The 22,939-nt window shown below is 28.2% G+C and overlaps 3 protein-coding genes across 5 annotated transcripts; 2 read left to right on the plus strand and 1 right to left on the minus strand.

Annotated features, from left to right (window-relative positions):
* The first annotated feature begins 1,849 nt into the window (after positions 1–1,849).
* Positions 1,850–3,223, plus strand: LOC132943530 (uncharacterized). Its single transcript, XM_061012567.1, has 4 exons — positions 1,850–1,957; positions 2,037–2,347; positions 2,853–3,033; positions 3,124–3,223. Exons 1-3 carry the CDS (start codon positions 1,865–1,867, stop codon positions 2,935–2,937), a joined length of 489 nt encoding a protein of 162 aa, XP_060868550.1. The 5' UTR covers positions 1,850–1,864; the 3' UTR covers positions 2,938–3,033; positions 3,124–3,223.
* Positions 3,224–3,303: 80 nt separating this feature from the next.
* Positions 3,304–4,775, plus strand: LOC132943531 (uncharacterized). Of its 2 annotated transcripts, none has more exons than XM_061012569.1 (2): positions 3,304–3,674; positions 3,901–4,775. In XM_061012569.1, the coding sequence occupies exon 2, from the start codon at positions 4,323–4,325 to the stop codon at positions 4,746–4,748; it is 426 nt and encodes a 141-aa protein (XP_060868552.1). In that variant the 5' UTR covers positions 3,304–3,674; positions 3,901–4,322; the 3' UTR covers positions 4,749–4,775. Both variants share the same exon structure in this region, with proteins under 2 accessions (XP_060868552.1, XP_060868553.1).
* Positions 4,776–15,632: 10,857 nt separating this feature from the next.
* On the minus strand, positions 15,633–22,833 carry LOC132942892 (multiple inositol polyphosphate phosphatase 1-like). Of its 2 annotated transcripts, XM_061011592.1 has the most exons (10): positions 22,684–22,833; positions 19,620–19,806; positions 19,197–19,328; positions 18,938–19,116; positions 18,695–18,820; positions 18,491–18,623; positions 18,307–18,407; positions 18,121–18,230; positions 17,814–18,020; positions 15,633–17,077 (listed from the first exon to the last, which is right to left on the minus strand). In XM_061011592.1, the coding sequence occupies exons 2-10, from the start codon at positions 19,786–19,788 to the stop codon at positions 16,834–16,836; spliced, it is 1,401 nt and encodes a 466-aa protein (XP_060867575.1). In that variant the 5' UTR covers positions 19,789–19,806; positions 22,684–22,833; the 3' UTR covers positions 15,633–16,833. The 2 variants fall into 2 exon arrangements, with proteins under 2 accessions (XP_060867575.1, XP_060867576.1); XM_061011593.1 differs by lacking the exon at positions 19,620–19,806 and having other exon boundaries at positions 22,684–22,823.
* Positions 22,834–22,939: the final 106 nt, after the last annotated feature.

Consider the following 22,939-nt stretch of genomic DNA (forward strand, 5'->3'; position numbering starts at 1 on the left):
TTTTTACAAGATATTTACAATCTATTCATTGAATAATAAGCAAATTAGATAAGAGTAATAAAAAAAACATGAGTAATATGACGGAAGAAGTGTTTGAAACCCACAAATTAAAATAATTCAATACTTATTGTAACTTGTAAATTGTATTTAAAATTTAAATAAAATATATTCATTTAAGTAATAAAATTATTATACTAATTGTTCACACAATATATTTGTTCATCTTTTTGATTTATATGTATGTAGGTAAATTTATGTATAAGGGTTATTGTTTTTTTTTCTAGTGTCAATCATGGCAAGTTTATTGTTTTGTGTTTTTGTTATGTAGTTTCTAATTATGTATAAGAAAAATGTTGAATGGAATTAAATTTGGTTTTTCTTGAATATAAATAAGAGTTTACAAAAATAAAAATTTGTTAGAATTTAAAACTACCTATTTTAAAAACTATTTTTGTGGTGTTCTTGCACTTTGTGTCGGTATTATATAAAAATATAATATTATAATATAATATTAAATTATGTAAAAATTAAACATTTAAATTAAATGTTTACTTATGAGGAATCTTTTATTATTTATCATTTACGAGATTATGTGATAGTGATAATGATTGCGCCAGGGACTGGAACCGAACCTAAAAGAACCGGTTCTGGAACCGGAACCTTTATTTTAATATATAAAAGTACTGGAACCGAACAGGAATTTTTATTTATTTATTTTTATTAGATAAAAATAGAGTATTTACAATCTGTAATATTTATGTACAATAAGTAATTTTTTTTTTTTTATTGATTTTTAAAGACCGGCTACTATGGCCATTAGCTGATTGTAGGGTTTTATGATTGTAGGTACTATTAATACAATTATTAAAATAATATTAATTGGAATTATTGGAAATGTTTTCTCCTATACAGTGAACACCATAATCATAATATATTGAAAATTGAAATCAATTTTATTTTTAGAAATGATCTCGTCAGTTGATACTTCATAGTTTTCGTTGAGTGTAATAAATTCAAGTCTATATAGTATATACATTATAATAAAATCTTAAACATCTCACCAATTCACCGTTCAAAAAGATTACAATTCACAAATAAAAAAATATCAATCAAAGAATTACAATAATATATTCTATAGTTAGTGCCTACGTATTACGTAATAATGTTAATATAATAGGTATGGTAAATGGTAATACAATATTATTTTGTGTTTGAGTTATAAATAATAGTGAAAACTCAGATGACTCAGAAGTACAGAATAGTTTACGATAGTAATATTATATTTTGTACCTACATTTTACAATGTTACCATTAAACGATTAAACACAGATATATAATAATATTATATTACAGTAGGTATGACTACACAGTACACCAGCAACTGCTGAAGACAGACGATTGGCGATTGAAGATTGAAGTGATATGGTGACATGGTGTAACGGGGACGCTGCATATAGATAATATTATAATATAAATAATATAATATTATCTATGGAACGCTGTGTATCATTTATAATATGTTATTTAATTTACTATAATAGTTCCCCGTTACAGATCCACCCCCCGCCACCCAGATAAACGATAAGCTTTCAATCGCCAAGAGATATCATTTGATTAATGATTTATTTTAAAATAAACCGTTACTAACTTCCAATTAATTATAACGATTTGGGTTTACCTATTTATAAGTTTTTCTATGAAACAACACTAAGTATTAACCATCAAATTGTCAAAACTGATCTGACTAGGTACCGGACATATTTATTGTTGTACAATATTTTTCTGTTTTCTAATCGATTAATTTATGAATTGTGGGTTTGTTTTTACATTTTTTAATGTTTGATCTCGATGTTATTTGCTAATAATGGGTCGTACTAAATCGTCAGTAAATAAATATTTTGATTACTGTGGACCGTCTGATAAATCAACATGCAAAGAATGTTCAAAAGAATTACAAGTAAGCAATTTTTATATAACTTTATACTAATTAGTAATATTATACTAGCTTGAGTATATATTGTTTTCAAATATTTTAGGGTAATCATGCATCAAATTTAAAAAAACATTTGAAACAACACGAGGAATTATATAATGACTTTATAGATAATCAAAGTCAAATTACTTATAAGTCAAATAAATCTCAAGTGAAAATAGATGCACTACTTAGGTCAAGCTATGAAGTTAAAGTAAACATTACCCCAAAAAAAGTAATTGATGCATGTGTGGAATTTGTTACGGTGAATGGCCGTCCTTATAGTATATTGAACGATAGTGGGTTTAAGAAAATACTTAATCCAATGTTAAGCGGATTTAAAAACAAAATAGTTCTGAATTCAACTTCTATCAGGTAAAAAAAAAAAATTCTTAAATATAATATTATAAGCAGTTTCAAATTTTGATGCATAATTAATTGCCTAACTTTGTATATACCTAATATTATATAATATGTATTTATTACATAACTCATTATTATCATTGGTCTTAGTTGTGCACACCCTGCAAAAAATTCTACAAAGATAAAATATATTACTAATTGCAGATGAAATGTACATTCAACAATAAAACATATAATATTTTGTAACAACTTACCAAACATTGAAAATGTTTCCTTTAAAGCTAGAACTAGGAAGCAGATGTTAATTTATTTATTCATATTTATTTATATAAGTCATGCTTCTAGGACATATATTTAGAGCTTTTGTTGTTAAACAATAATTTTAAAATTGGGATTTGTTTTCAATTCAAATTGCAGAGAAAACAAGATTTATTACCTAATACCTATTTCATATACTCAGTTCTGTAAAAATTATTTTGAAAAAAATGTGACTAACATTGGGTTTTAAAATTACTAGGAGGCATGTTCATGAAGAATGTATAGTACTTAAAAAACAGATTTCAATTGAAATACAGAACAAATTGATGCAGTTACTAGGTTAAATAGAAGTTTTTTGGGATTAAATATTCAATACATTGCTAATGAATGTATTCAATTAAGAACAATTGGTCTTGTTGAACTAACAGAGTCTCATACAGGTAACAAAAACAAACTAAATAAATATAATTATATTTGAGTGTTTTTATACATTTTAAGTATACTTTATACATTTATAATATTTTTTTCAGGAGCATATTTAAAAGAAATTATTCTACAGACATTAAAAAAATTCAAAGTTAAACCAAATCAGCTGTATACAATTACCACCGATAATGGAGCAAATATAGTAAAAGCTGTACAATTAATTGAAAATGAAATTGAAATATTGCTAGAGTCTGAAAAAGGTTGTGAACCTGATTCTGGTGAAATCTTAGGTCCAGATATTTCATTAGATGATCATAACAGTGATTTCAGTACTGACAGTGAAACAAATAGGTTAATATTATGAAATAAAATGCACGGTTTTTAAATTTACTTCTGATTTACTCAATGTAGAGTATAATCTATTATATAAAAATTTAAAATTAAATACTTTACTAACTAGGTACTATTGTTATTATATATTTTTTATTTTTTAGTTTGGAGATTGATAAATCTATAATTGATGATGATGAAATAAATTGTATACTTAATTCTGCAGATGAAGAAGACACAGAAAAAGATAATGATATAAGCGAGAAACTAATTTTTGATATGGAAATGGAAACATTGCACCTTGGAGATAGCACAATATTCACTGGTGAGTTAGTTATAATAAAAAAAGGAAAAAAATGTAAATTCTATGTTTCAAAATGTCATATTAATATTTATTTTAAATATTTATATTTTTAATATATTAATTTTTGGTTTGTTTAGTTTTTATAAAGTATAAACTCTACATTTTCATTTTTAAAATACACGTACATTTTTGCCTAAAAATAATTTATTTTCATTGTAACTTCTTAATATATATATATTTTTTAAAGGTATGCGATGTGTTGCTCATACACTCCAGTTGGCTGTTTTTGATACTTTAAAAGATTCAAACATTACAAATATATTAACTAAAGTAAGAGCTTTGGTTCGCAAGTTGAGAAATCAAACTTACATATTTATATTAAAAAAAGAAGGATTAAAAATGCCAATTCTTGATTGCAATACACGTTGGCATTCAACATTTGATATGCTGGATAGAACAATTAGTCTTAAAAGTTTTATACAAAACATGTGAGGAAATGACTTAAAATTAAAAAAATATTCTTTAAGTAACTTTGAATGGAAGCAAATAGAAACAATTTCTGAAGTACTTTTACCAGCTAAAATTTGCACCAAAAAATTACAAAGCGAACAACTAACACTAAGTGATTTCTATGGTGCATGGATAACTTGCAAAATCCAAATCCAAAAAATGACAAATTCTTACGCCAAAAAGTTCATAAGTAGTATGAGTATTAGAGAAATGCACATAATGAATAATAATGCATTTATTTCTGCAATATTTATGGACCCACGTTATAAAATAACTTTAACTGAAGAACAGTCCATGGCAGCAATAAACCATTTAATCAACATATGGATCCATATGAAAATTTTAGAAAAAGAACATGAAGAATTAACAATGGATGACAAGAATGTTGATTTTTTGTCTGAATCTGAAAAGTCCTGTAATTCAAAATCTGGAGATGAAATTGAAGAATTTTTGAAATCTAACTTTTCAAATGAATCATCTGATCAAAACGATTTGAGTAACTCCCAGAAATCTACTATTTCAACACGAATAGAAACTCTTAAAATCTTACCATATCGATCAAAACAGAATCGGAAACAAAACTAACATTCTAAAATTTTGGAAATCCATGGAATCAACTCACCCTGAGCTACATGAATTAGCAAAAGTTGTTTTTTTCCGTGCCCGGGACGCAGGTCAGTGTGGAAAGACTATTTTCTGGTCTGAAATTCATTTTGTCACCTTACAGAACTAACATTAGTTCAAGTAATTTGGAGGACCAATTACTTGTACAGACCAATAGGCTATTTGAAAAAAAAAAGACCGTAAAGTATGAATTTATAAAAATTGTTAATACACACAATTAAATATTTATATTATATATTTTTGCAGATTCATGAGTGGAAATCCAATTACTGGACAAAATGTTAATCAAAATCATGATAATTCCAACCCAGCAATGAAACGTAAAAAAAAACAAATGTTATTAACCAATATGATTACTTAATTTATTTTTATTTTTAATTACAGAATTTATTTACAATTATTTCTGTTTTCATTATTTTAATATTTTGTATGTTTTATTAAATGTTTTCTACAATTATTACAGTCACAAATGTTATAATATACCTGCAAATTGTTAATTTTTAGCATAATTACTAGGAAGCATTACATTTACAACAAATAATGTAAGCATTGGGAGAGTGGTCTATACTGGACCACTGACTGATATTTGCATTTATAAAACATGTTAAAATTGTTGTCAGTTATTTTTAATAAGCAACATGCATAACATTTTTTAGAGTTCTCAGATGTCCACTTATCACAAAAACTTTAGTTCAATATTACTTTTTCCATATTTTTGTTAGAAAATTACATTCTTAGGTACCTATTATCTATAAATACAAATTAATAATAATAATAATATTTATTTAATGTTCCTACTAAAAATTAGGTGGAACCGGTACCTTTATTTTTTTTCATCAAAGAACCAGAACCGAACCGGAACCGTTATTTCATTTTTTGGAGAACCGGTATCGGAACCGATACCGATAAATTCAAAAGGTCCCAGCCCCTGGATTGTGCGCGCACCGACGGTGCCGAGTCGCGGATAATCTGGCGTGAACTGTGAAACACTCGTGTACCTTTCGCCGGCGTTCGAAACATTTGAGGGTCACTGATAAGACCGTGATACCAGTCCAGTATAATATCTTCCTTCGACCATGGTAAATGTCCAAAATATATGATAACCATGTGCGTTCTGCGTGTTTGGGAATATTATGTGAATCGAAATTATACAGCGTTTGTCATTGAGTCCGTGTAAATGTCTAATGTGTTGACGAAAGTCAAAATCGAATCACGCCCTTGATTTTAATGTATTTTGTTGTAAATTTTTTTTATGTGATTGAATAATTTTAAAATGAACGGTTCTAAAGAAGAAATCAATTCGTCGTTGTTCGATAAATCGACCAATGTAGACCACCCTGCTATACCTGTTGTACAAAATGTGGAAATGAAATTGCTTTTGCCCGTTAAAAAAAATCAAAAAAGACTTGTGAGAATTTTTAATTTAATTTAATTTTTATTAAATTCGCACTTATATTGAGTTAAAGTATTATAATTATTATTGTTTCAGTTACTCGGAAGTGGAGAAAAAATTATGATTATTAATCTTTATAAATGCAAAATCCAAAACCAACTGTTGTAACGTGTCCGCTTCAGCACTCGAATTTGAATTAGAGGTATAATAATAAAGACACACAAATTTACGTATACTCAAAGTGTTTTTATTAAAAGTAACAAACGTCTTGAATAGATGTATTCAAGAACGTACTCACGTCGTCTCCATTAATCAACTCCCTTACTATCCCTATCGCTTTCCTATTTAAGCTAAACGGTATCACCTTGTAAATGTGATGACCGACAATTTCTAATGAGGTTCTAATCTTAGACATCATCTCTGAACTATATACACGCTTTCCGTATATCTGGTATTCTTACAAAGTCAATGCATGTTAGATAATAGTACTTATACACAATAATATATACATATATAGATATAACAGTATTAATTTATATACTAATAATAATAATGATGATGAGGATTATTACATTCCTCCATCCCTAGAATGAAATTATATGTAAACAAAATAAAATAAAATATTAAATTTTTTTTTCTCTACTAAAACTATTACAATATATAATTTCATACAATGGTTAATATAATAATTCTACCTTATTTCATACCTCAGTTACTTTGATGGTATCAAAATGTACGGGATCGTAATCACGTAACGGTGTCGGAGGTGGTGTTGTGTTAATACAATATTTTTTAAACAAAGCACAAATTATCATGAATATAAACAAAATTATAATGCTATAAAATATATAGTTATGATTTCTATGTACTTCTCGTACTGATTGTTTCGTTAGTTGATAATCAATATCTCTATTTGTGTCATCTAACGAACTAGATATAGATTTTAAATCATGTAGTTTTTCAATTTTCCCCATATCCTAGACGTTAGTATTTTAAATGTAATATTCTGCTCTAAATTTTGCCCCCCTGTAATTATCTTAGTTTCTGGTATTATGTCCACTAATTTTGAGTTTTGAACCGTTGTAACTGGGTGTAATATATTTTGACTGGCATAACCTTTACATTGTTCGTCAATACTTAACAAACCTGTTCCTACTAACTCTATAGTTTCAGATAACTCATCTACTCCACACGTTAATACTAAATTCTCTTTTCCTACTGTATATAGCCACGTGTTCTTAAACTCTAATTTATGGAATATACTTCCATGTAATTCAAAATATAAATATTTACACATTTGTGTTTTCTCCTTTTGTTTCGTAAATAACGCCATTTCACAGTAAGTTAGTATTAGAATTCTTAGAATGTACGGGTTGTATGGCATAACAAATAAAGTAATTAAGTATTCGTTTACAAGTGTTTAATTGTTGTGGTTAGGTCGTAAAATATTCATTCGAAGGACTTATCGCGATATAATCATAAGTGTTTTGTACGTACGCGAACTGTTTGTTTTTAATTTTAATCGGCATCGGAATTATATTATACAAATTACTATTAAACATCAATAATTAACTTCTACTGACTTCCGATAATTGATATAAATTATAAGGTTCAATATTGTCTAAATCAATCGGTAATGATGTACCTTTGGGTAATGATAATTTAATCTCCTTCATACTTTCCCGTAATGCCTCAATTGATAACACTCCCGAGTGTATTTGACCTGCCCGTGCCAAATTTATCATTATAGACGAAGAAGCGTTAAAAACCAAAAAAGTGGTATTGCGTATACCTCCTTATCACAGTGAGCTGAATCCTTTTGAGTTGGCGTGGTCGGTGGTGAAAAATCACGTAAAAAAAAATAAGTTGACTGATATACAGAAGCTGCTTAACGATGGAGTCCAGCGCGTAACACCCGACATGTGGGCCGATTTCGTCAGCCAAACAATCAAGGAGGAAGATAAATTGTACAATATCGATTTTATTTCTGACGAACTATTAGATGCAGAATTGGAAGTGATGCAATCAACAAGAGACACTTCAGTCTTTTCTGATTAATATGTATGTGTAATTTTTTTATTTTATGATTGGTAATTGTATGTGTTTTTGTATATCGTCATAAATCATAATATACATATTTAAATAAGTCTTATTTATTTATGAACTCAATTATATAATTATATTATAATATTATGGCCTAGTCCCGTATCTATATAATATATAAAAAAAAATGTATTTGCATCTGCTTTAAATAAATAAATACGGGACGTAAGTTATGTAAGTAGATTTCCTACACAGAATCCGCAAGAAGTTGGCACAAATACATTAACTCTGCGTCAGAAGGATTCACACGAGGTTTGAACCACCGGTTTGGTAGTAAAAAGGTAAAGGTTCTTTTGGAGTGTCGCGAATTCTCTTAAAACAATTTATTAACAATTAATAAAAAAAAATATGGCTGAAAGCGGAACGTAGAAGTTAGAAAGGTGCGAGAAACGGATACAGCATTTACAGCACGACTTGATTAAAAACGCGCATTTAAGTTGGACTTCAGACAGGGTAGGAGTTAGGCCAGTCAGTGATTTTAAAACTTTGGGCCATCTTTTACCGATAATTAATAAATATAATAATTTGTTTTATCTAAATACTATTATGTTTTCTTACCAGTTACCATAGTAATTGTTTACTATTTATTACCTTACATAAGACTGATAATAATAAAAGACTGGCTACAATTTTTAGTGATTTTTCTATACCACGATTGTTTTAAACACTTACAGACTACAAATCAGGAATTTGTCTACCTGGTATGTAGTCGGAAATACAAGATTTATAAGAAAAATTAAAACTACATCATACCAAAAATATTTAATGACCCTATATATAAATATTTGCGTTGGTATAATGATTATTCTTAAATAAATAATTACAAAAAATAAAAATAAAATATAAGTACACTTCTAATAATAATAAATGTATTTAAACAAAAATAAAATAACTTCAATTCAATATTTTCGTTATAGGTGTTTGATTTACACTAAATATGAAACATTATCAAACATTACTGACCCAATGTCCCACTCGGCATTTAATGTAGGTACAGTTGAACGGTACCCACTTGCTAGCTTTTTAATTAATAAAATAATAAAATAATGTTATTAATTAAAAATTAAAAATTCTATATAAAGATAAATTCAGTTTATAAATTATTTGATATTATTTTACAAAATCCAATAATAGAGACTATTCAGTTTAAAGAAATTAAGAAAAGAAAAAAAATTAACATTTTATTTTATATTTTTCCGTCTCTATAGCAATATAATTTTAGTTGTCTACTAGGCAGACTGTTAAGCTTTCGCCCCCCCCCCCCCCCCCCAGGCCCACGCATGACGATAGTCGCTGGGAGTAATAAAATCCGTATAAAAACAATACGTTTAGTAAAATATATCTCTAAGTATAACATTTATCGTATAATTTCCATTATTTAGAGAAATGTATTATTTTTCTATCCTATTTATAGTACGTTATGACTTAGTTACGAATTAGTTATGATTAAAGTTTAGGCTTAGAGTACCTACATAGTACATATAGTACATACTAATATGAAGAAAAAGCGATGTCCAGTAAGTTTTTAAAATTACTTCTTACTTGGGGACTATTATTTCACTACGCGATAATAATTGTGTAGTTTAGTATGCCTACCAGTTAAAACAAACACTGGCAACATTGCCCACACAGTAATACTAATACGACACTATACAATAACTCAATTGGGGGGACAAGGTGGCCGAGCGGTCAACGCGACGGATTCGGCACACCCGGTCCGAGTTCGATCCTCGACCACTGGGCGGCATTTTTCTCCGTGCAAGTCACGGTGTCCGGAGAACAAGTGCCGCCATCCCCCCACCCCGGGGCACGGCAGAAACCTACGGGTGCCCCATTAGAAATTCTGCCAAACACAACACACGTGTATCAACCTACCCAATATAAAACCTACAGTGCCCTCCCCACACCCAATGGCTTATGTTGCCGCGGGTTACCCAATAAAAAAAAAAAAAAAAATAACTCAATTATTATACTAATTATACTATAAGTTATCAAAATTAAATATTTCTTACCTGGTACTTTATAAAATAAAATTGTTTTCCTAGAATAATCTAGTTGTTGCATAGATCCCTGCATTACCTTTGCCGTGGTCGATGAACACAGAGGCATGACAATAAATAGTATGTGTGCAGGAACCAATGCAACAACCAGACTATATACTATTTAGCTGATATAATATTTCATGAAAGAATCGATTTGGTTTTATGTATTTTAACTTTTAAGCGTCGTGCATGGAGGTTATAATATGAATGTAATATATGTAACCAAAAGTTTATGTTTCGAAAGGACCGTGGTATATCGATTTCAGTGTCTGGTTGTGCATAGGATACGGCGATACGCATGATATGCGCGCCCAGCACTTTTGGGGATTTCCACTTTACCGCCCGCCGGACGGGAAAAGGTCACTTCAACGCTATCGAAAATTCGAAAACCAAACTTTCGGTGCAGGCGTGACAAAATATACTAATACATATTATTATAGTAATAATTATAAGGCAGTGTTTCCCTTCCCCTCCCCTGTTTAAGCTATGCTTTATATTTTATAGATTGTTACAAGATTTCTGTTTAGTATGAATGTATAATCAAAACACAAGGCATTAGGTACTTATTCTTGAATATTATTGTATGTGTTTTATGAAATAACTATAGTTATAGGCATTAAAATATTGATCAGATGAGGGAAATTAACTTGAGTTAGCTTAGTTAAGTCAACGTTCATAATTGGTACCTAATTACATTGCTCTATAACATAATAATATATAGTTATCAAATAATGTACTTAACTCTAAAGGTTAAATGTTAATATGGAAATAAATAACAAAGTTAACTTAACTCAGTTATAAAAACAAATTAATTGGTTTTTTTTTTTAACATGGATACGTTTTTAGGCTAGATACAACTTTATTTTATTTTATTTTCTCTTATTGCGGTTTTTTATTCCTTCGTTTCTTTATTTTAACGTTTAGATTCCCTCCGTTAATAATATAACATAAAATGACGATATAAGTAGTTAACAGTATTATTAATAAAAAATAAAATGCAATATATAGGTATGTAAGTACTAATATAACTATTTTATTTTGATAGTTCATACTCAAATCAGTCAAATCTACATCAATTGTTATAAATATTAACATGATTAACCATTTATTATAAACCATATTATTGTGGTTATTATTACAATTTTAGTGAATTATTAATACCTTTAAATAACATTCTAATTAAATCAATCAAATAAGAATTTAAATTTAAAAAAAAAAATATAAGAAGAAAAATTAATTATTCTTTGCATTCGTATAATTTATTAAAACCGATAGAACTGAATAGCAGTGACCCATTGTCTGTAAGTAAAAAAATATATATATATATATATTGATGATAAAATATTATTCAGCTATAACACTTAAGTACTAAATAATAATAATAACTACTAACTAGTTAAATGTAAAATAAACAAATTATCTCACATTTTGGTATTGTGAAATTATTTTATTGTAGAAAATAATGCTTAAGATATTTTAGATTCTAAACGGAGTACCTACTGAAAGTAAATTAATTTACTGATGCAGATTATTTTTTTTTATTTTTGTGTCTGTCATCACCTTTTAGGACAGTAACTTTTCTGATAGGAAAGTGAATTTAGTTGGTACTTTGGGGGGGTCAAAAGTAAAAATTTTCCAGTAGTTTTCAAAAGCGACGTGAAAAACAAAAGATAAATTAAGGAAAAACGGGAATTTTTACGCAAAATCTGTTTTCGAGAAAATCGATATTGGTTTTTGGTGTAACTCTAAAACAACTGACCGTAGGGACATGAAATTTTGACTGAATGTTTATACATATTTATATTAGCCTTTTCTATACAACATAACATTTTGAAAATAATTTGACTCTTTTTGAGCTGTTTACGGACATTGTCAGTTTTCAATTTTTTTAGTTTTTTTTTCTATAAATATCAATAAAATTTTATTTGTTGGGTAAAAAGCATGAAAATTTAATATAAGGCTCCTGATATATCGTTCTAATAGCAGTTGAAAAATATTGAAAATACATAGGTACAAATTTTTTTTATAAGCATTTAAAGTTCAAATTTTGACAACATTTATCAAATTTATAATTTATTAATTATTTTGTAGTTAAAAATTTATTAAATGTTCAACTTTCATAGTTAAGGATTGAAAATTTAAAACAAGGCTCCACGTAAATAGGTTATATATAAATTACTTTATTCACAATAATATCATCAAATATACTTGGCAATATCATTAGCTTATTTTCGCTCAGAATCGTTTTTCTTATACAATGATATTATATCATTGAATTCAAATTTAACACCAACCATTACAGTGACCCACTTGTAACCTACTGTACAGCAGAGCGACATCCACTTACCCACCTTTTTTTATTCGTTTCTATGGTAATAAACAAAGTGTTAGAAATTAAAATCACCATTTTTTTAGTGGTTATTTGTAATTTTTCGTTGATTTTTCCCGTAGCATTAAATAATTATTAAGAAAATAAAAAAATGATCTCCCTTACATATTACGATATTAATTGAAAATGTTGATAACTGAAGCTTCGAAATTTTTTTAGAAAATCCTTCGTATCTTATGATAAAATTTGTTTTTCTTAATCATGTAAAAACACAACATTTAACATTTACGAAACACGAGTCAATGATGGGGGGGGGGGGGGTCCGGACCCCTTGGACCCCCCCCGCCCTCTCCAGTAAATACGCCACAACGTGTGTGTCACAATATTTTTATGAATTTGTGACTCAAAATAGTTTGAAAATGTTCAAGAATTTGACGAATTTGTCATAATTCTAATTTCAGGCACTCATATAAAAAAATATTGTAAATTCACGCTCGGATTTTTATTAGGTATGTCTGGTTTTACAATCAAGTCGTCTCTTTTGTCCTTTTGTAATAAAGCACTTGCAATACCTATTTTACTCCCAAATGACTATTAGTAGGTTTGGGCGGAAATGTTTTAACAACGGTGGGTCTATTAACTTTTCTTTAAGATTTTTAACGTTTCTGTTTGTTTATTTAGCCTAGTTAAATCGATTACAGAAGCTACTATTTTAGCGTATCTATTGGTTTGAACTTTCTATAAAAATTACATAATCCTAAATGGTATTTGTTTGGGAAAAAAAACTTGAAAGTTAAATTCAAGGTTCCTAATATTATATTGTTACAATGACAGTTGATAAATATTAATACATTTTTTGTATAAGAATTTAAAGTTCAAATTTTGACAAAATACGTAAAAATCACGAAAATGTGAAAATTATTTTGAGTTAGAAATTCCTAAACATTTTTGCTTTTAAATCTAAGTTTTTAAAATGTAATATAAGATTTCTTATAAGTTTGTCTACTGTTATTAAAAAAAAATGTCCATTAGAAAGTCAAATTAAAAATGTATGAGCTTTTGAAGTTCAAATTTTTACAATATTGGATATTCACTCAATTTCTTAAGTAGGTAGCTATTTTATTTTATCGTAATTCAAAAATGAATAACCGTTGAAATTTATATCATATATTCATATGTTTATTTTATCAATACTTGATACAATTTTAAAATTATTTTGACTGTTTTCGAGTTGTTCAACTTTTATAGCTAAGGATTGAACATTTAAATAAAGGTTCCACGTAAATAGGTTATAATATATAAATTACTTTATTCACAATTATACCATTAAATTTACTTCGTACTAACTGACCCTGGACAGCGTTTCCGATGACTAGGGCTTGGATGTTGTAGGAGTAGTAAATTAGTTATAATCATATTTCTCCATATGCTCTCAATTTATAGCAGACCTAGCTAAGTTATAATAGTTATACAACGGTGACTTTAAAAATCGAAAATTTAAATGCATATTTTGTAAATCTTTGGTAAAAATTTACATAACTATATTATACATAATATAATAATTTTTTTCTTTCTTAATTTGTTGGACCATGGTAAATTAAATAGTGCCAGTAAACTCACTTCCTGCCTTAAACTCCGTTAAATGTAAACTATGCGTATTTTTACGCATTCAGTTCAGTCTAATATTAAATAAAAAACAAAGGTCTAATAAAGGCCTAATATTATAACAATAATTGTTACAATAATAAGAGTCTAATTATGTTATAATTATTGTAACAGAATTAGAACAACTATTTACTTCATTTAACCAAGACACACTCACTCACCCTACACATAAATATTTATTTTTTGTTTATTGGTTGCCATAGGTGTTAATAGTACATTTTAATGCGGGCCACAGGGAATATTATCTAATAAAACGTTGAAAATACGCTATTTCGCTGCATAATTTCTAGTTAAATTTGTTATTACTCTGTTGATATTGTTCAAAATGATTTAAAAAATTACACCATGCAATTCTATGTAAAATTTCCAATTAGATTATTGTATTTTCAAACTTCGTTATTTAACCACAAATTTGTTATACTTTCTCAAGAAATTTTTTTCGTGAATTGTGTTACTTTATATAATTATAGTCCAGCAGTTTTCACGTGTATTTTACCTATATGTCTATTTTAAGGCGCACTTTTTTTTTATACTTAGCGCGACTCGGTCGAGTCGTTGGATTATACGACTTAAATTTTCATTATTCTACCGATGAGTAAAAAAAGTTATTATGTTTGATTACAAACATGGTAGAAACATGGCTCTGGTGCAAGTGATCCAAAATTTCTGTCAATGAATGGCGACAGGGCAGTGGACGTATGGCCGAAGTGTTGATAAACAGCTCCAGCATATTATCAGAATCTAGTCCGGAACAAAAATGATTATTGTCATCGATCCTAATTATTATATACATTTCGTTTTGTGTGTTTTTTAATATTTGATTGAGATACTTACATTTTTTTTTAAATACCATTTGAAGTTCAAATTTTGATGAATTTTGATACAATACAGCAATTTTAGTTATTTTATTTAAAGAGACTTGAATCTTATTGTCATTACGTATGTGGATTTTACTGATCATTGTTCGGTTATTCAGATAATTGTCTTTATGTTTAAAAATATCGATAGGCCCGACGTTTGCTGATCATCTTTAGGATATGTTCAGATATTAATCCTTTATGGTGTGGTTTTTTAATAGTACTGTGGAAATAAGATTTATTATTTTACATTTTGTAACCTATGTACTTCACTGTTGGTACCTTGCTCCATTTCTAATATCGATTTAACATAGCAAAACAAACATTTCGTTGCTAATGCAGAAGCAGAATATAATACTTAATCGTTATATTAACAGATTTTTATGAACTGTATAATAAGATTATAATAAATCGTACGTTTTATTGTTTTTTTTTATAATTCTAGACATAACAAAGTAATTTTAAATATATAATTATTATTAATATAAATATAATGCAACATCAGTTATTCAAAAACATGCTTCTCATACATTACACAAATATAAAAACGTCAAAATTATAATATTATTCAGAGTGCAAGTACGCATTTACGATTGTTAGCTGTCTACTATTAACTCCATATACCTTTTTGTACGTCTAATGTTAGTTTTATAATATAAAATACATTTTTTATACTAATTACATACATAAAACTTTAAGTATAAAACGTTTATTATTTTATAATATACCCGCTATATTTATTTGAACAAAATAACTATTATTAGAATGTGTACCATTATATTTTGGTACATATAATTAATAACTATATAATATATCATAACTGCAATCAAATCAGGTCTCTGCTTAAATCCAGCGTACCTATGCTGTTTGTGAGATCAAATGATTCAAACATAGGATGATAAAACCAGTCAATTGAGAAATCTATAATTAGCAAACAGTAAGGTTTATGTATTTCATTTGATAAAAACTATATGTTGATAAAGTTTATTTTACTTATCATGTGCATGACTGCAGTACCTATTGAAAACAAGTGATATTATTATCTATTCAATTTAAAATGATTCAATCTACTTAGTAATAGCCTGGTTAATACAATAGTAATATGATCAGCTGTACGTGAATTAAATAATATTGTACTGCTCGTAATATGATATTTCTAATATCATTTTTTGTAATCATGACGTCTATAACGTAGCTATATTTAATATGTTTAAATTTAACACTGATAATATTTTGTAAAAAAAAATAAAAATAATAATAAATAGCGATAAATTTAAAAAAATATATTTAGTAACAGGTAGGTATATTATTAATGTGACTTTTAGTTTGAACCATAGAGAGAAAAGAAAAGTGTAACGTGCCAGTATATAGTAATTTACATGATAATGACTGGTTGGATTTCGCCGGATGGGAGTGTTGTTCTTTTGTGTTTTGAGAAACGTTTACATGAGTAGTATGTTGGACAATAACATCAAAATATTATATCATTAGGTATGACATTCATGGAAGTTCGTAACGAGAATAAAATATTGTATGAAAATATATTCTTTTTCGACTATTTCAAATTTAAATATTAACTACTAAAACATAATATTAATGTAATAATTATAAAATTTATGACACAGCCAAATGAAAAACGTCATATTTGTAATATTATTCAAACGTGCAAGTACGCGAGTACGATTGGAATGAGTGCAGCGACAAAAACGGCACACCGAACACCCGAAGCTCGACTTTTGTCGTGACACACCTCTTCGTTGCAACCATTTGGTCCCAAATAGTCTTTGAATTTGTTCTCGAAGAATTTCCAAGAGCACAAACCGACGTTGCAACCCGGGTAATCGTACACGCCCTCGTTCAAGTAGAACATGACTTTGTTCTCTTCATCTCCTTGGTCACACCTGCAACAATACATGATAATAATAATTTAATAATACATAATATTACTATAGCGTATACCGAATTTAAACTAACGGTTAAACAATAAACAATGATTACACAGTCAATCAATATTGTGACCATAACGATAGTTGCGTATACGTTTTGTATTATATACGCAACTATGCAATATAATATATTATTGGGGTACACCTACCTAAATAGGTATACAATTTATTTTGTGTAGATTATTAATCAATTGTATAATATGGTAGGTTAGTACTCCTCACATTGTACCGGCATAAAACCATAGAAGGTATAAAGGTACTTGTACATAGGTGATTTGTCTAGTCAATTAAATACCGTGAACTATAATATAATGTACTAATAAAACAATATATAGACTAAATCGATGAACTTGCACTTGTTTATGAACTGAAACTATGTACATAATATTTAATTGAAATTTACTATAGAAAGACATCGTCGTATTGTGGCAGTATTAGATTTACCTATACTTTAATAGCATTTAAATTAAAAATATAATAACTGTATATATGTACTCAATAAATATAAAGCTTTTATATTATGTGCATCCGATGTTTTTTGCTAAATGCTCATAATTACAGTAACATGTAATTAATAATGACATTTTTAATTACATAATATGTTTAATTAATTTAATATTTAAAATTCTAAGCAGCACCTTATAATTTTGTTTCTATAGGTACATATTATTTAATATAATATTATGCTTACTTGTAAAATACGACTGCAAAATTACTGGAAAATGGGTCCACTCGTGACATTCTCCATTGACGACGATACTGAGCAGGGTAATTGGAGTGGGTCAGAGGAATCGTGTCTTTTGCCACGCCCAAAGCCAATAACGTAGTTAACAACCCGGCCGAGGAACCAAACCTAAATACAGCCGAAGGTCCATCGGTATCATTTTTTGCTGCATCACTAAAAAAAAAACACCCAATAATAATAATATTAAATCTGATAAATTGGTTACCTATAAATTATAATTAAAGACGGATTATAGGTACTTTTGGAATCTTACTTCAAATATCCCATCAGCTCTTTGGCGATCGGACATCCCACCTTTGTGTTTATTTCAGAACCGTAACCATATTTATAATAGTAGTCCAAATCTTCATAATATTCTAAAAGCTGAGTACGAAAATTATAGAAATTTTAGAAACTGTAATCAAAAACGTATTGGTTTGATATCACTAATTGTACACACCTGTAACTCTTGTCTAGTAAACAGGCCACACCATGCAGGGTAAGATTCGATCACGAGTGCTTTATTATACCGGCATGATTCGTACATCGCGTGTATTATATCTGTAATTATACATAAAATATAAAACGTGCTAGGCTTGTGAAAATAATCACCACAAATATTGTATAGCCCGCGGTGCACTTACTGTCAGTTATGTTTTCTAGAAAACCCAGTCTTTTACTCATCTGGCTCACCATGTCCAAGTATTCCGGCGATTTACGAAACAGCGAAGCTTCAGAATTGTGGACTGCATCAGTCCACTTAGGACAAGACTCTAACTGAAGGTTATGGTTCATAATTAAATCACGAGTAAAACGTTGGTAATTAAATATATTATTATTATAAATACCCCGATAAAACTAGAATTGTTTTCGATTTTTTCGATTGGAACTTTAGACCTGAAGTCGTTTCCAAACATAGTCCTCGCAAATTCTTCGGCACTGTTCATAACTTTTCGGTCTTCATTGGCATAAATCTTAAGTATTAAAACAATTAAGCAATTAACATAATAATTTTCTAATTTGTTAGCTATTAAACTTATTACAATGATTTAAATATGATTATAATTTTATAATAACTTATAATTATTTACTTTGAACGTATTTGGGTTGATCTCTTTCGCTAAAACTTCACTCATTTTATCTTTCATTCTTCTTGCGAGTAGCTGCATGTCCATCCTACCTTGAGGTGAAATATCATCTTCTGAAGTAGGATTAACTTCAAATTCCCAACGTTTTAGACTGTCTAATACGTTTGAACATAGATGTCCATCTGTGGAGTGAAAATAAAATTACTATATTATGTTACCCAACATTTAAGAGTTCAATACTTTAAATTAGTTTAAAACGTACTTCTTCGTTCTTCGTGGTTTTTTATCACCCTGTTTTTGAATAGGTGCAACTGACGAATTTCCATGGACTCGTTGGTATTCGGATAACTGGTGCCAGGTCTGATAAACATCCATACAAACGTCGGGCGGCAATCTAAATTGAAAATAAAGTTAACTATGCGTATTGTCTTTATTAAGTATATATTATAATATTCATAAAATAAGTATTTATTTATTATTATTATTATAATATTACATTATATTAAAAATTAAATAGAGTACGGTCAAGATTTTTTGATGATTCAAATAAAAATATGGGATTAAACAAGAATATAAATAAGTCACATTATAATATAATAGTTACTATCGAAATTTTAATAAGTTATAATTTAATATCCATAATATCATGTAAACAGTATGAGTATCCAATGGTCTGCAAACTTACAAGGCACCGGTTTGAACTTTGAGTTCAATATCAGTTGATAGGCCGTCTTGTGCGAAAAATATACGTATGGCTCCGGGTCGTTTGGTTCGTAGCACGATTCGCCGCCAGACAAATCAGCAGGCAACAAGAACGCAAGCAACAGCAATAATCTTGATGATTGACCCATCATTGTACACGGGTCGGTGAACTATATAAATTATTTTTAATTCTTTAAATTGAAATTCTAGACAAGTCGTATAGTTTCACGTCTTGTAGACAATGTCATTGCAGATGATACCGATATGCGACTTTAGTCTCATATAAAATATATATAGTACGTATAATATATTATATTATATAGTTGAGGACAAAGACATTGAAATTAATACATGCTTACAGAAAGTAAATACTTTGGTAGGTCAATGATTACGATATTATCGCACTGTTATACGTAGGTGCGTGGATTAATAATAATTATTATGATATTATATTATAAACGACCGCGACGGGTGTAAGAGAGTATAAGACGATTATATCCGTGCGGTAGTCGGAATGAAACTGAAATAAAAAAACAATTGAACATTATGTGGCAGGTAAAACTATGTTTATACATTTAGGCAGGCACCTCGAATATGCTATAATAATATTATGTGGCCATGTGGGCAATACGAACACACGTCACAGCTGGTCACACGCGTCTGATAATATTATAGTGTTGTTGTAGCGGTCGCCATGTCGCTTACACGTCAAAACTAATTGGCAAACGTACGTTTATCATTGACAATCAAAGCAACATTTTAAATTATTTTCGGTAGTTATATAATGCGTACATATAGAGAAAGGTCATAGGAAGTGTTCCGTATCTGCTGCAGTTATTTTGTCCATTAATTTCGTATCAGATGTATTAATAAGAACACTATTGTTTTTTATACCTATAAATATGTGCATTAAATGTACATAGTAATTTTTTTTAAAAACTGACACTAATAATGTATTTTCATTTAATTATGGAAATATTACTAACTTTCAGATTGAACGTGTAATATTGTTATAATATTATAAATTATAATATTTATAAATTTGGTGAACTATATTTTATAATAAATTTTTTTATATAAATTCAAATATTTAACATTTTAGAATTTAACATTATCCCAATATTCTACGTTACAAAAAAGCTATATTTTGACATTATCATCGATGGAATAAAAACGAAATGTTATTAAGTATAAGTTATAAATTATAATGTTTCGGATAGTATTATAATTAAGTTTTTTTAATATATAATCACACCCACCATCATTGATCGTCTTCAATTCTAAACATGCAAAGGTGGGCAAGTTAATGAAAATAATTAATTGTGGCAAGTTAAGTTAATTCAATTAAATTGACTTCAGTTAAGTTAAAAATTAACAAAAAAAAAATTTAACTAGATAAGTTTAAAGTTAAGATAGAAAATAAAATTAACTTATCTCAGTCAAAAAAAAGTTATTTTTTTTCAAGGTACAATATTTCTAAGTCATAAACTGGCATAGTATTTTATTATACACAAACATTTACCAAGACATTTAACACTGAGTAAAAAATTAGATTATTAGAATTTATAATTAGAAAATAAATTTTTTAAATCGAAAAAGAATTGACGAATCAGTATTGTCTTGTTGATTACTCATGACTCGAAAAGAAAATTAACTTAACTGCATGACAATGCTAATTAATTATAAAAAGTTAAGTTACAACAATGCACATTTTAACTGAATAAGTTAATAAGTTAAAAACAAAAATAACTAACTAGTTAAGTTAATGCCCACCTTTGCAAACATGTCTATTTACTGTGCTTTATGTATTAATTAAACAATATTAAAATAATATATACATTTTTTACAATATAATTATATAAATATATAACCATTACCAACTACTATAGGATATACACTGCATATACACGATATATACACACATACCTACCACCAAATAATTGTGCAATTTGTTTTATAATAGTATTTACTGTTAACGTTATTTATTTAATTCTATAATTGACAGTTATCCAGTTCATCTTGGCATTCGGCAACCGTTATGATTTTAAAGAAACAGTGGTCCGAAAACTATATTATTTTCAATATATATTATTGATTTTGGTCCACCGTTTTTTTTTAAATCGTAACGTTTGTCGAATGCAAGGATGAACTGGACGGGATATACTTAAAAATTCAATAATATTAGGTACCATAATAGGAATAAATTAATGTTTTTCTACAAGCTTTCTTTAATTACATTCCACTATAATTTGACTTACTGGCTCACCCAAAGTAAGCTAAATAAACTGTAATTTAACCTAAATGTGGATGACAATAGCTGAAGAAATGTTTGTGGTCAGCTAAAATATGTACTGGTTGAAAGAATAACAGCATTCCGAAATGTTGTTGATAAGTTGATATGTTTAGTTCCCAGTGAAAACTAACAAAAATACATGCTCAGTGTCATATTATACATTATTTATAATTTGAGGAATATAATCGAATTACAAAAACAAACATACCATGTAGACTATATAGTTACCTATATTGTATTCATATAAAGTATATATATAATATATTGTAAACATAATATTATGTATTATAAATACTTGACTTTAATTTTTTTTAGAAATAAACTTAATAACATATTTTGTGCTTTAGTGACGCTTTAAAAAAATAAAAATATTTACAAAATTATGTCACAGTTTATACAAGAGTAAATAATAAATATCGATTTCATGGCTATTCATGCGGTACCTAGCTGGTAAGTACTTTTTTTATCTCCATTACCAGACAATTAAATTTGAATCAAATACAGTACATTTCTGATTATTAATCAAAGTATTTACCAATAATATGTATAATTCTAAATATTTATAACTTTTAACAAAATATTATATTAATAAACAAAACAGTAATAACATAATTCGTTAGCTGGTTATAATTGAGTACCTATCGTGCACACAGCGTGTAATTCGGTCACGTAGGTATAGGTACATCCTGTAGTGCGGAAAAATGTACAACAATCACCTTAAAACAATACCTAATTACTAATTAGTAATTTTTACCTTGCAATAATGTTGATAGAATTCCTCAAAAATATAGCGTTTTATACGAACGACAGAATAATAATACGACAAAACTTGTGCTTATTACACGTCATAGTCCATGGTGAGATGACTGACGAATGCTTACAAAATGAGACTGGTTCTGTGCAGTGTGCAGGTACCTATACGTCTTCGCTTGTGGTCCGAGACCCCCTCTCAACAGCTAGACTTGAGTTCACTGCACTATGCATTAGCAGCTGGTCCTGTATATGTTACT

This window comes from Metopolophium dirhodum, chromosome 4, assembly GCF_019925205.1.
Source record: "Metopolophium dirhodum isolate CAU chromosome 4, ASM1992520v1, whole genome shotgun sequence".
NCBI classification, from domain to species: Eukaryota; Metazoa; Arthropoda; class Insecta; order Hemiptera; family Aphididae; genus Metopolophium; species Metopolophium dirhodum.

What these genes read in the sequence shown, in the direction of transcription:
- LOC132942892 (XM_061011592.1), bottom strand. Translation starts at nt 19,788, where the DNA reads ATGATGGGTCAATCATCAAGATTATTGCTGTTGCTTGCGTTCTTGTTG. An exon ending in AAACCACGAAGAACGAAGAA is followed by an intron (nt 19,117 to 19,196) that starts GTACGTTTTAAA and finishes TTCACTCCACAG; the next exon opens with ATGGACATCTATGTTCAAAC. An exon ending in GAGCTGATGGGATATTTGAA is followed by an intron (nt 18,021 to 18,120) that starts GTAAGATTCCAA and finishes TTTTTTTTTTAG; the next exon opens with TGATGCAGCAAAAAATGATA.
- LOC132943531 (XM_061012569.1), top strand. Translation starts at nt 4,323, where the DNA reads ATGACAAATTCTTACGCCAAAAAGTTCATAAGTAGTATGAGTATTAGA.
- LOC132943530 (XM_061012567.1), top strand. Translation starts at nt 1,865, where the DNA reads ATGGGTCGTACTAAATCGTCAGTAAATAAATATTTTGATTACTGTGGA. An exon ending in AATGTTCAAAAGAATTACAA is followed by an intron (nt 1,958 to 2,036) that starts GTAAGCAATTTT and finishes CAAATATTTTAG; the next exon opens with GGTAATCATGCATCAAATTT. An exon ending in CTGAATTCAACTTCTATCAG is followed by an intron (nt 2,348 to 2,852) that starts GTAAAAAAAAAA and finishes TAAAATTACTAG; the next exon opens with GAGGCATGTTCATGAAGAAT.